Consider the following 13,150-nt stretch of genomic DNA (forward strand, 5'->3'; position numbering starts at 1 on the left):
CTCCCCAAATAAGTCTGGGACTAATTCATCGACCCCGGACATCGCAAAATGAAAGGATTAGTTGACAATAGGGCGGATTCGAACTTTCAGTCGGTAGGGCAGCCGAACCTCTTACCGACTGTGCTACACTCGTCCCCCAACAGATAATCAATATTACAGTAAGTTTAGAAAAGTATGGGAAAAGTATGAAGTGACTAAGAAATATGAGTTTCTACTATTCTGAATGTCTAGGTTCTTTAATCAGTAACGTTAGAAGTGGTCATTCCGTTTAAAAAGTTATTTTTCTTTCTTTTCTTTTATTTTGTCCTATTTATTTTTCGTTTTCTTAATTTTCAATAGGTTGTTTCGTTACATCACAACACACGGTCCTGGAATGGTGTGTGAGAACTCACGGCTTTCTTCGTCTCGGCCACAAAATCCGTTGTCGTCATCGGTTCCGGTATCACAGTGTATGCATCTTTTTCTTGTGGTTCAAACGCCTCTGTCTGCTTCTCTAAACCTCCGGTGGTGACAAGGCGAAACTGTGGTATTTCGTCCGTCCTATCATCTTCTTTAGACTTGGGGAATTTCCGCTTCTTTTCAACTGATGATGAGGTAGTTCCCTCTTCGAAGACAGATGGTGGCAAGGTGAACGGCTTCCGCTTTAATTTGTATGACTTTGAGAAATCAATTATTGATCTTTCCCCGTTGGGCAAAGCCGTAAGCCTTTTTTTGAACTCCTCAACGAATTTTTGCCTATCGAATTTCTCGGATCCTATTTTACGGCTAGTGATAGATGGTGGCAGTGTTGTAGTGGTTAAATTAGTTGAACCTGAAGATGAGGATGAAAATTAACTATCAACAAAATCTTCAATATTACCTTTCATTTACTTCGCGAAGTGTAGTTCAAAACCGTACCCGGTTCTCCGGAGGCCTCCATTCCCTTGGCGAAAGGGGGCTGCGCTGGTGGACGTTTGCTAGATTCCACAGACTCCGATTTGTTTCCTTTCACTGTGCTTATCCTCGATTTTGCTACATAACCGCTTGGTAGGGCGGTAAGCTGTTTCTTGAATTCCTCCATAAATTGTTTCCTATCGAATTTTTCCGGGAATCTACCACTGATATCTAAAGCAAGCAGTTGGGGTTTTCTGGACACTTGCATCTGTGGTTGTGGGGTAGCTGAAAAGAGCTAGTTCAATCCACACGTTCTCATTGAAGAAGAAAAACAAAACAAAAACGTTGGTTTTTTTTTCACAGAAAAATCATCAAGGACTTGGAAAATTGTAAAAATTACTCAATTCGAAATAAGCGAAACATTCAAACGGTCAACACTCACTTGGTTCATCAGGTGTGGTGTGAGTTCTCACGTCCTTCACCTCATCTCGAGACGGGGACGTTTGCTTGCTTGCTTGCTTCGAAGCAGTGAGCTTCTTCTTAAATTCCTCCATGTACTTCTTACGATCAAAAGGTTCAGCTTTTGTTTTCGCAGCGAAATTGCTCACTTCTTGCCGATGAGATGGGGGCCGAATTTTTGTGGTTGGACGTGGTGTAGCTGTAAAATCAGACCCCTTTAAATAGAAATGAAACGATTTATTGTGGACACTATGTACTGATATCTAGCAAATTTTTCGCAGATAAGCGCGGCGCCCAACGCGTAAGTCTAGTCCTCTGCTTTTTTTGAAAAAAAAAACTACTTTTGAAAGAGTTTCCATTATTATGACTACAGACTAGGTACAAAACATATGTGAACTGCCTTGTTTCTTTTCTCCTCCTTCTTTCTTTTTTCGGAGAATTTCCTTCTTTTTTATTTTTTCCTTTCCTCTCTAATATACCAGCAACGTTTGTAGCTATGCAGTCTCCAATTTTTCTACATAATAGGATTTAAAATTTTTTCCTTTCTACTTCTTTTTTCTATTCTCTCAATTACACGAATAACTTGACTTTTCCAAAGCATACAGTCTCTGATTTTTCCATACAATAGCATTAAAATAGAAAAGAGTTTCAGAGAAATCCCGATTAATGAAGCTCTTCTCAGTATAATAAGATTGTTTACATTTTGTTATTTACTAAAACCTTTTGCAGTAAACCGAGGCTGTAAGATAACAATTTGCATTCAGCTCAATTTTTTCAATTTCTCAGGTTCAATTTTTTTTCAATTTTTTCATATTCGTCTCTGAAAATTCTAGGAAGACAACAGGAATGGAAATATTTCGAACGCATTCGTTCACCTGCAATACGCTGCTCCGCTAATAGTCCAAATGGATCTTCGGGTGAAAAAACTTTTCTTGGAGGTGAGATTCCAGCTGTCAGGTCATCGGGCTTTTTTAAAGATTTCCTCGGAGTTGTAACAAAGCCAGTGGCATCCGATTTTTCTCTTGGAGGCGCAGAAGGTTGCAAGGTGGTGATGACATCCTCGTGGCATGCATTCCGACAAGATTCCAGCGACTCAAAGAAATTCTTCCCTACGACATCCTTCGGATCGCATGATCCATCGTACCAGAACGGTTCACATTCCTAGAAGAAGGATTTTTTTAGTTACCGAAAATGCGATGATGGTAACATTAAAGAACACCACGAAGAAAAAATATCATTCAGCAGTGGCCAGCCTTTCTCTGTTTTGTTTTTTTCAACCAAAAAAAACAGGCAAAGCTTTTTTTTTTTAAAGAAACTTAAATTGTTTCAAAGCTCTGATTTTCTTTCAGTTGAGCAAAAGCATGAGATTCACAATAAGTTTTTTTTTTTGCTGATCCGGAGCGACAAACAGAGGATTTACGGATCGTTCGAAAGCTTAAATAGTCAGCGAAATACAGAACAAAGAACACATTATAGTCGGGTAAAAACGACAGAAATCACGAGTGTAGTTGCGGTTACTCGCGGCACTTACGCGTTCGCGTTCGAAACGACGAGGTGGAGGCAGCAGTTGGAACCGTCGCGAACTGCAGCGATGGGTGGTGCCACCTCAGTGTTTCACCACGCTCCTAGCCGGTACCCTTCCTCAAAGCACGCAGCTGCTTACGTGCTTCATGTCGTTTTGACCCTACTATATATTCCATGTCCGCAAATACGGACTCCATCTTGGTTCTTTCAGCGGAGTGTTACTCGGCATTTTTTTCTTAGCTTATCTTTTTATTTCTCTTTTTTTCTAATTGTTGCTGCGCTTCAAAGCTGCAGTTTGTTTTGTCGAACAGGAGAAGAAACTGAGATAATCCTACCGTTCTTTCGACGTTCCAGTAAAAACGTTCCACCCACGAAGCATCTATGCATTCTAAACGAAGAACTGCATCAAATGGCATCTCACATATTTCTGGAAGAAAAATCATTAATTAAACAAATAAAACTAGAGAAAATTTCGACGTAGCAACAAAATAACCCCTGATAACCTCATTTTAAATCAACAATGCGCTGTAGCATCGTTACTCTCATAAAATGCGCAGAAGATAGACCAGTATATTGATTTCTGTCGTTTGTTATTGGGAGCGTTCATACCTTGTCGCCTAGATGGGCGCAATTTATCGCTAAACGTCTCCTGGGTGGTTTTTGTTTCGTTGCGATATAGGTGAAGCGGATCCGGACCACCAATGTCCATAGCGAATACTCGTTCTAAACGTGAAGTTACACAAACTTCCCTACAGTTGATTGCGTACGTCGTTTAGCGACAGAGAATCGCTCTCAATTCGGAACTATAAACGCAAATAATGCTAACTTGGAGCACTCGGAGTAGCTGGCAAGTCATCATCTTCATGTAGCAGGAAGTCAAGTTTAACAGCTTTTCGACCGCTAGCACAAAGCGTTTCGCATGTCTAAAATTAGGGGAAAATTTGAAAAAAAAAAACTAGAAAAAACCCATTATTTCTCCATAAGAATGTGCCTGACCAGTGCGTCAGCAAATATGTTCCTTGACACTCCCACGCATCCTCCATAGAAGAACTGTCGGCAAACGCATGTTTCATGGTCGTAGTAATACCTGGAAAAGAATTTCTACATTAAAGAGAGAGAACAACCCTGTAAGGACCTTCTGGGGACTGTTTAACTATTTTGACCAATACTTGACCTAAACTGTGTAGTTTGCTTTATGGAGGGGGAACATTTGAGGTGTGTAGGAACTTATGTCTACTCGGGGAACAGCGTTGCGTCCGCATCAACTTTCTAACTTTTCCACACAACATTCACCATTTCCATCGTCTGCACCGTCCAAATCAAGCAGACATAACGCTAAAATAATAATAGCGCTAATAGCTAAAAATAGGGTAACGAAATATTTCTCCATCTTAGCCAATTATTTCTCAAGAGTCTACTGTACGAAACTTATAACGATATGTTTAGAAGCTCCAGCAATATGTTGACATTCTCCGTCTCTTGCGACGAGTATGTAAGTTTCGTCGAACGCGCCGCTGGGTTACATCTACTCGCCATCAATCTTCATCAGACGACTCATCAGTTCCACTTCGTCGTTCAATAGTTCTGTTGCATCCGGATTATTCAGTAGGCTAGAAGATTTCAATAGAGAAGATAAAGGCGTGACAGGTATATTCTCCATTTGTTTCATGATATTCTGATATTCTCAATAAATAATCATTATTCCTTAGTGCAATACTGTGCAATACAATCCATTCAAAGAAAGTGTTAAGGCGAGCAATTATTCACTACAGGAAATTAGGTGCAGTACAGGTATATCGGCCGCCGTAGGTTAGCTCTGAGAGCTCAACTGCTTTGTGGTGGAGGCAAAAAAGACAAACGTATAGTTATGGTCACAGCTTATTCGCTCTAAAGAGATGGTAAAGAGGTCAAAGCTCAAGACAATACTCAGAATAGTATTTATGTGCAGAAATAACCATCTGGCCAACTTCTATGCTGGTCAAGTATGTCGAAACATCACTACGTAACTCGTACCATGCGACTCGAGAACTTCTCGGTGAAAAAAAAACTGACCGTAACACTTGTTCACCATGATTGCAGTCCTCTTCAGTGTATCTGACATCGAAAGTATCGTTACAAGACTCTGCAAAGTGAGCTCGTACTAACAACTAAAATCCACCATACCAAGATCAGTACAAATGTGTTGGTATGGCCAGCATTGCAGGATGAAATTCTATAAATTAAAGGCAGCAGCGACGATGTTGGGGTCTCTGGGCGAGTATAGAGTTCGGATCATAGGTTACGACTACGATTTCGTTGCCAAAATTCAATTCCACCTAGTCGTCCCGAAAAACGGCGTGCGAAGCGGCTCAGTTTTCAAAAGAACCAGCTGAGGTTATCTCAGCATTTCTTCTACTCGAGTATGCTGCCGAGAAACCTCATTTATTCTTGACCGCTCAGTTGTGGATGAGGTGGTGTGCAAGAGTGGCTTGTTCTCGCATATCTCGTGCCAACAAACTTCGTCTTTCACGACTAGGGTTAGAAGGACTAGGGCGGGTAGCACTCATACACGTAATGCACCCCTGAATTCTGAATTGCCACAGAGACCCTAACATCGCATTGTGATACGATACCCTGAGCGAGAAAAAAATCCTTGATCACTAATCCATAAGTGCAGGAAAAACCTGAGATGAAAGGAAGGAGGTTATGGAATAAGAGGATGGATTAAAACGCAGATAAATATTCTTTTCTGATAAACAATAATAAAACAAACAAATATATGTGTGACAAATTTATATGGTAGAAAAATTATAAAAGTAGCGGGATGAGTGAATTTGCGAACAAGCAAATTCTTGAATGAAAACAGTTTTTGTTTAGAAATAAAGGAATGAAAAAAGGAAGTAATTTCTTGACGTAAACGAAGCCTTAAAAAAACGGTGGATGACCTTACTGCTCAAGCTTCACAAATAAAACTCTCGAAACTAATTGAAAATTGCTAAAGGAGTAAAAGCGGAGAGCAGGACGAGCTATTCCTAGAAAATTTGCCAGAACATTCGATGAATTACTTTTTTTAAAACAGGGAGAAAGCATGCAGCGGTAAAATACGATAACATACCTTTCTTCACTGGGCATTGTCCGTCGGCACTGAAACCCACGTCGCAATCGCATCGAAAGGAACCCATGGTGTTCACGCATCGCGAGTTTGCTGGACACGCATTTGGCGTTTCGCATTCGTTCACATCTGACAAGGAAAAAATATCATCACGCATTAAGATAGTTACTGCCTAATATCTTTTAAAATAAAAAAGGTCTAAGTCTTTTTTAAATAAAAAAATTGCTGTTTCAACATAAATTTTTTAGTACTCAAGTAGACGCTGCGACGTTCAGGAAAGAAAACATCGAAATCGTATATCAGTATAGGTCATTTGCCTAGGGAGGTCACGATTTTGACGTGGTGCAGAACCCGTAGCGAAAGCGTGAAGTTCAGATAGTAAATTGCGGAACTGAGCGTTATTCCGCTCATCATTTTCTAATCGTGGTACAGAAACAACGTGGAGGATGTCGTTCTCTTCGACGGTTTCCCTTAGAATGCGCCACCTCTACGCACGCGCTGCATAAAAATGCGAGCCGTCGGGGATCGGTGATCGGTGATCCTCCTCTCAGCAGCCTATTCGAGTGGAACGAATGAACAGGCTGCCAAGAGGACTGAAACGTGTGCACAGAAGCGCGTTCTAACGTATCTCATAGGAACTAGAACAGTTCCAGCGCCATTTTTACGACAGTTAGGGAAATATGAATGGATCCCGCAATTTACTGTTTAGACCCCACGCTGTTGGTCCCGCACCATGTCAAAATCGTGATACGCTTTCCTTAAATATGAGCGTAGATCAGCATAGATACAGATCTAACTATCTCCCCTTCAACCTTTCAAATAAAATCAGAAGACGACAACGTCAGTGCACGAAGAGTACGCTGACTCTGGATAGAGTAGTGACACATAGTAAAGAGATATGAGATAAATTGCTACATATATCTATGTCTCGATCTCATTATCGGCCCTTTTCAGTAAAATGGTCGCTTCTTGATTCCACTGTAGAGGATGACAGTTCTACAGATTAAAGGAAGCGTGTCGCGGAATTGGCGGAACTGTCATCTACTAAGGTGGTGTAGTTTGAAAACCACATGGGAACCACAGAGTTCGGGGTGCAGATTACGAATGTGAGTGTGATCCCGCTCAATTACCCCTGATTGTCCTTAAAAAATCGTGGGAAACAGTTTTTGTTCCTACGAAGTATATTAGAACCCATCCTAGTACACACCCCGGTTTCCTCAGCAGCCTGTTCATTGGTTTCACTTGAATAAGTTGCTGAGGAGAACTCATTGGTTTTTGACCGCTCGCACTTGGATACGGCGCAACCACTGGAGTGGCGTGTTCTCATGCACCTCGTAAGAACGAGAGCCATTCCCCACGACGTTTTTTAAGGGACGATTAAGGAAAATTGACCAGAAACACGCTTATATTCTTAACCAAGCCTCCAAACTGGATGTTTTCGATCGGGTTTCCATACTTTGTAAATTTCGTGATACGCTGAATTTAATTCACGCTGGAGGATCACTAAATCTGTACGAATACGATTGTAAAGGTATAAGATTCACAGCAATTCGCCTCAACATTGTACTCACCGATACAAATCTTTCCTAACTTGCGGAATCCAGCGATACACCCACACCCGCCGCCCTCTTCGCAAACACCAAACAGTGGATCGCAGTGTGGACAATCACGAATGTTTGGACTAGCCTAAAAATCTGTTATCCTTTCTGAACGAATGCAACTAAACTTTCTCATTTGCTTAAAGGGTACAATTAATAACCTCCAATTTCTGCCATAACCTTTCATGTGGATGAAATTGAGGCTAAAATTGGCTGGTCTTGATTTCAAAAGCGTTTAAAAAGTCTCCCAAGTTGGACTACAACAGACCTTCGTTACAGCAACTCTCGTCACTGATGGTGTCTGGACTTTTTTTGGTTTTGTGGTAGTTGTGGTTGTTTTTGGAGTAGTGGTGGTGGTAATCTTTCGTTGTTTTACTTCCTGAAAAAAAACAGATTGGTAAGTTTTTTTTTAACTGAAAAGTAACCAAACCTTTGACCGAACTGCTTCCAAAGTGCCCATCCCGAAACATTGAACTGATCATCCCCCTTACTACCGACACGTCCAATGAATGGACATTCAAGAAAAAAGCTTCCATATTATCTACAAGCATATAGTCGGGTCAAAACGACATGAATCACAAGTGTGGTTGCGGTGCATTTGCGTACGCACTCGAAACGGCGCGGTGGAGGCAGCAGTTGGAACTGAGGTGTGACCGCCGCAAACTGCACTGATGGGTGATGCCAGCAAGCGTTTCACCACGCTCCTAGCCGCTACGCTCCATCGAGGAGCTTCTAGAGAAGCTGCGTACGCAATTGCGTATGTGCTTCATGTCGTTTTGACCCTACTATAGCTCAAGCCATTGTTTCCACTATGTAACATGAACTCGAGAATACCAATAATTCCATCGCTATTCTATGTCCAACATTTTATGGGAAACGCTTCGCAGCCGATGTTACCACCAACCAGAACCGATGGATTCTGACTTCCTCAGGCCACTAGAAATGTTAGATCGTTTATGTGTGTTCGTGTGTGTGTGTGTGTGTGGGTTTATGTCGCTGTTATAGGAGTAGCACGTACCAGGATAGCTCTCTCTGTGGCTTATGAAAGCGGAAACCGGGTTAAAGGAACCTAAAGCTCAGTGCAACTGCGTAAAAGGCTGCGCTCGAAGTGGCGCGATGGAAGTAACGATTGCGATCTCGAGATGGGACCTTCGTTGGACGTAGTTCAACTGTGAAATGACTAATGGTTTCACTTTGATCATAACCGCAAACACACCCCCTATCACCTGAGCGCGGCCACCTACGAATTTGCACTAGGTTTCAGGTCTTTTTGAATCGAGAGTGAGGGGCTTGCACCGCTTCACCTTCATCAGAAATACCGCAGCACACTGGCAAATTATTTGAGCGTAATCTACACCTTAAATAATTTGAAAAAAAACCTCACCGACTACGAATTGCAGTAAAACGCGTTGGCGCATTCCAAGTGTATTGATACGTCAGTGACCTTATCCTTTAATCTACACCTAATGGAAACAAATGTCAATGAAAGTCAGGTGCTTAAATATTAAAGTCAGACCCTGAACTCTGAAAATTTCCTACCGCTCTGTGCCTTCGCCAGTTAAAAGTGATATCGATCCATTTACCAGAAAAAACAGTCCACCTATCCTTTCTGGACTTACGCTGCTGATTCGATCTATTATTCCAGGTTTCTTGGTGGTCGGGAGAGCTTCCTTATCGACTTTCTTCTCAATATTCTTGACGCATCGATTGCGACAGTTTGAACGCCTCATAAATCGATTAGTATTTCCACCGCAACCACTGGAACGGAAACAATGCTTTAAGAATAAAAGACATTTCAAGAGAGTGAACTGATGATTTTTCAAAATGGAAGTGTGCGCCACTTTTTTCTTAGCACTATGGTGTAGCGGGGTCAAAACGACATGAAGCATGGTGCAACAGCGTACGCGGCTTCTCTCGAGGCGCTTCGGTAAAGCACAGTGGCTAGGAGCGCAGTGAGACACTTGTTGGCACCACCCATAGCTGCATTTTGCGACGGTCCCGGTTCTAACTGCAACTTCGTCATGCCGTTTCGAGTGCGTACGCAAATACACCGCAACTACACGCGTGCTTCATGTCGTTTTGACCCGGTTATAGAATATCACTATTTATTGGTAGTTTTCTTCTTAAATTCCTATGTAACAGAGAAAGATTACTTACGAATATGTGAATCGCTTGCAATCGTCATCAATCGGATCGTAGTAATATCTTATCAACTCCCTTGAGCAACTACCGGGATCCATTGGTAGCTGAAAGCTTCCCTGTTTGCCGTAGCAATTTCTGCCAATGTCTTCCATTTCCACAAACCTGACAAAGATCGACAGCGTTCATTCCTCCACGAGTCTTGAGCTGCGTTGATGGAGCCGATGGAGGAGGCGAGAACAGTTGCGGGTCATCACAACGAGCTAGCGTTGCTACGATGACCACCAGCAGCCACATATGTCAGGAGGAAGCCGCCAGTGTTCTGGAAAAGCGAACAATCAAAAAATTTTGAGTCAGGCTTAGTAGGATCCTGAAGGCGTGAACATCACAGAACAAAAAAAAAAGGATTTTGAAGAAGTTTTGGAAATTACAGCTCTGTAGTAGGAACGATGCAAGATTCCCAAGGATCGTCTGAAAAGCTTTGTTTACAAACTTACTTAGTTGCTTATTTATTCTTTGTGTTGCTCAAAAATTAAATTTAAAAAGTCGAAGAGATGAGAGTACACGCTGGAAACTCGTTGAAAACAAAGGAACTATAACTGCGAAGAATTGTTAGAACTTTCTCGAACTTGGAGAAAGTGAAAAAAATTCAAAAGAGTGATCTAAGATATCATCATAGATGTCATTATATTATCATTTTCCCTAAGATATTATCATAAAGCTAGTAAACAGCTACAAATTAACCACAATTTATTACCTTGATTACCTTGACTAAAAATCTGACCATCGGGTCGACGGTTTTCCTGTAGTGCGCTTAACATCGCGGGAAACCCAGTCGGTCACGGCTCCGGTCCAACGGTTGTCGTTAAAGCACATCGCGTGTCTGGCCCATCTTATTTTACTTTTCTTTTCAAGTGCGGCGGCATCTCTAATCTTCGACCGGTGGCGTAAGACAGAACTTTGAATTCCGTCCCTCATTTGCACGAAGCGGGATACTCCTAGCATCACTCTCTCAATTGCGCGTTTAAAGCAGGAAGTACGTGGTGTTGAAGAGCTGAGCACGGTGCCTGGTGTTCTTAGTCTTCTTCACTACATCTTCGATGCTCTTATACGCTTCCCATAATGCTCGTCTTCTCCTGCCTAGCTCGGAGGCAGGTCGTTCATCATGTTCAGTTCCCTTCCCAGATAAAAGTAGCTTTTGCATTCGGATGTGTTCGTACCGTTGAGCATGAACGGCGCATTCGAGACCCATCCGTTGCGCATTAACACCGTCTTTTGCAGATTCAGCTGAATACTGATGCATCCACATGTTTCGTCGAATTCGGTCAGCATTCGTTCCGTTTCTTTGATGCTAGGTGTTATCAGTACGATGTCATCAGCAAAGCGCAAATGGTGTAGCTGCCGACGATCAACCTTCTCTACCATGTCGTCCCATTCTAGCTTTTGCATTGTGTTCTCGAGAGTGGCTGTGAAAATTTTTGGTGAGATTGTATCACCCTTACGAACCCCTTTCTTCACGTTGCTTATGACATCGTTGTAGAATGGCGGAATTCCGGCCGTGAAATTGCTCTACAACTCTTGAAGTATGTTTAGGTGCTGAGTAGAGACGTCTTGGTTGTCCAAGGCTTCCATGACCGCTTCCTTCTCAACTGAGTCGAAGGCCTTATTCAAGTCGATGAAGGTGAGAAGGGTCTTGTACTCTCCTGATACCTCAATGAGCGTTGAAACAGTGAGAATGCTTGCTGCATAGCTGTCCTTCATCCAAGACTTCTTCAGAATCACTCTTATAAAGAGCCTGTAGATGACGGACAGTAAACAGATTGGGCGATAGCTGCCGATGTCATCCGGATCTCCCTTTTTACACAACAACACGGTCTTGCTGGTCTTTCTCTGTTTATTAACCTTGCATTCCGACAGGTCTAACGAGCCTCGTCAGAGCGCTGATGAGTACTAGTGGAAGGTTCTTCAGGTGTTCTGCTCTTATTCTGTCAGTACCGGGTGCCGTACGACTTCTTACCGACATGATAGCATGTCGTACTTCGGACGGGAGAATCTTTGGAATGACATGTCCATCTTCTCTCAGATAGTGAGGAGGCAAGTGGACGTGGCTGTCGGCAGTCATCCTCGTCTTGCAACAGGCGAAGCCTCGACGGGCATAGCGGATCCTTTTCCCCGCCTCTGCAGCCAGCACTTCTGCTCTTCTCTCGTTAAGGTCTCCCTTTATCGTCTCTCTGTAAAGCCTTGCTAGCTCGGACGTGAGTTCTTGGCTCCCTGCGGCTCAAGCTGCTACACGCTGGCGTATCAGCTTGAAAGTTTCAAAAGACGCGTCTCTTGGTGATTTGAAAACTTCCAGCCTTCGTCATGCAGTCGTGACGGTGTTCAACGAGCCGGTCACATTTATCGTCAATGTTGTTGATTGCGGAATCTTCCCAAAAGCCGGCTAGCTTTACGAAGAGATCCCAATTAACGATAGTTCTCGGACTTCTCCCTCAGAATCTGGCGGCTTTCTCTTCTCTCCTTGCAAAGCAAAATCTTTCCCAGAGAAGGCGATGCTCTGATTTCCTATAGAACTTTGGCACAACAGCGACATCAGTCGGGCAGAACCTTTTACTGATGATAATCTTATCAGTCTTGTTATGATAACCTCCACCAGGTGACTCCCACGTTCAGCGTAGAAAGGAGGGCTTTTGGAATTGCGAGTTCCCATGGATGGTCTTAGTCGTCATGATGAACTTGGAAAGTTTCTCCCCCTATTCCTCACAAGAGGGATCAGGGAACAAGAGGGCCAATTTTAGTGTTGAAATCACCAATTATGACCCTGTAGAAGCCTGATCTTCTCGCTAAAATTCCTCCAGGTCCAGATAGAAAGCTTCGACTTCTTCTTCTTCGTAGCGTGATGTTGGAGCGTAAGCGACGAAGATAGTCAGAGCTGGTGTTGGACCAGCTCTGACTATCTCATCCGCAGATGTCACAACTTCTCATCCGCAGATGTCCGGTTCGGGTCGTAAGTTGTTCGAAAGAGTCGATGTTTCCTGCCATACTCGTGTTGGCGAGGACGCCAACTCACTATTGTCGCATGTTCCTAAGAACAACTCTTCTCCAGTTTCATGTACTGTGTTGAGAGAACGACGTAATCTCGTCTCGATCAGTACGATGACGTCGTACTTAATCTTCTTGCCTTGCATCATCAGATGTTCTACGGCCGTTTCCGATGCAAGCGTACGTGCGTCATAAGTACAGATCGTCATCCTAGTCCTTATCCTTTTCAGTAGCATATGTATATGATACGTATGTATATATGTATATGACTCCTGCAAGCCCGTCCTTCCTAGCGCTAACACACCAGGCTTTCCTCCGGAATCAGGAGACTCTTTTCTACTACTGTGACATGCGTAAAATTTTAAAACCCATGGGCAGGTTGCAAGCCTCTATTCCCATGAGTCTTTGGGAGAACTTCCGTTCTCCC

The 13,150-nt window shown here is 42.9% G+C and overlaps 3 protein-coding genes across 5 annotated transcripts in view; all 3 read right to left on the bottom strand.

Annotated features, from left to right (window-relative positions):
• Positions 1–9,981, bottom strand: part of RB195_013733 (uncharacterized protein) — a gene marked incomplete at both ends in the record, with an annotated part of 33,069 nt that extends 23,088 nt beyond the window's left edge. The window contains 15 exons of the mRNA XM_064203692.1: positions 393–811; positions 898–1,158; positions 1,316–1,531; positions 2,208–2,493; positions 3,192–3,283; positions 3,466–3,579; positions 3,683–3,779; positions 3,853–3,943; positions 4,909–4,978; positions 5,951–6,076; positions 7,519–7,633; positions 7,814–7,924; positions 9,165–9,303; positions 9,703–9,791; positions 9,850–9,981. Coding sequence (XP_064059574.1) covers positions 393–811; positions 898–1,158; positions 1,316–1,531; positions 2,208–2,493; positions 3,192–3,283; positions 3,466–3,579; positions 3,683–3,779; positions 3,853–3,943; positions 4,909–4,978; positions 5,951–6,076; positions 7,519–7,633; positions 7,814–7,924; positions 9,165–9,303; positions 9,703–9,791; positions 9,850–9,981 — 2,358 coding nt within the window. The remainder of the gene's footprint in view (positions 1–392; positions 812–897; positions 1,159–1,315; positions 1,532–2,207; positions 2,494–3,191; positions 3,284–3,465; positions 3,580–3,682; positions 3,780–3,852; positions 3,944–4,908; positions 4,979–5,950; positions 6,077–7,518; positions 7,634–7,813; positions 7,925–9,164; positions 9,304–9,702; positions 9,792–9,849) is intronic.
• An 843-nt stretch (positions 9,982–10,824) lies between these two features.
• On the bottom strand, positions 10,825–12,932 carry RB195_013734 (uncharacterized protein; the record flags this gene model as incomplete). Of its 3 annotated transcripts, XM_064203695.1 has the most annotated exons (4): positions 10,825–11,253; positions 11,320–11,612; positions 11,680–11,955; positions 12,752–12,932. In XM_064203695.1, 4 exons carry the CDS (start codon positions 12,930–12,932, stop codon positions 10,825–10,827), a joined length of 1,179 nt encoding a protein of 392 aa, XP_064059575.1. The 3 variants fall into 3 exon arrangements, with proteins under 3 accessions (XP_064059575.1, XP_064059576.1, XP_013299303.1); XM_064203694.1 differs by lacking the exons at positions 11,320–11,612; positions 11,680–11,955; positions 12,752–12,932 and having other exon boundaries at positions 10,825–11,133; XM_013443849.2 differs by lacking the exons at positions 10,825–11,253; positions 11,320–11,612; positions 11,680–11,955 and having other exon boundaries at positions 12,663–12,932.
• Positions 11,254–11,806, bottom strand: RB195_013735 (uncharacterized protein; the record flags this gene model as incomplete). Its single annotated transcript, XM_064203696.1, has 2 exons — positions 11,254–11,439; positions 11,702–11,806. 2 exons carry the CDS (start codon positions 11,804–11,806, stop codon positions 11,254–11,256), a joined length of 291 nt encoding a protein of 96 aa, XP_064059577.1.
• Positions 12,933–13,150: the final 218 nt, after the last annotated feature.

This window comes from Necator americanus, chromosome V (assembly GCF_031761385.1).
Source record: "Necator americanus strain Aroian chromosome V, whole genome shotgun sequence".
In the NCBI taxonomy this organism is placed as follows: Eukaryota; Metazoa; Nematoda; class Chromadorea; order Rhabditida; family Ancylostomatidae; genus Necator; species Necator americanus.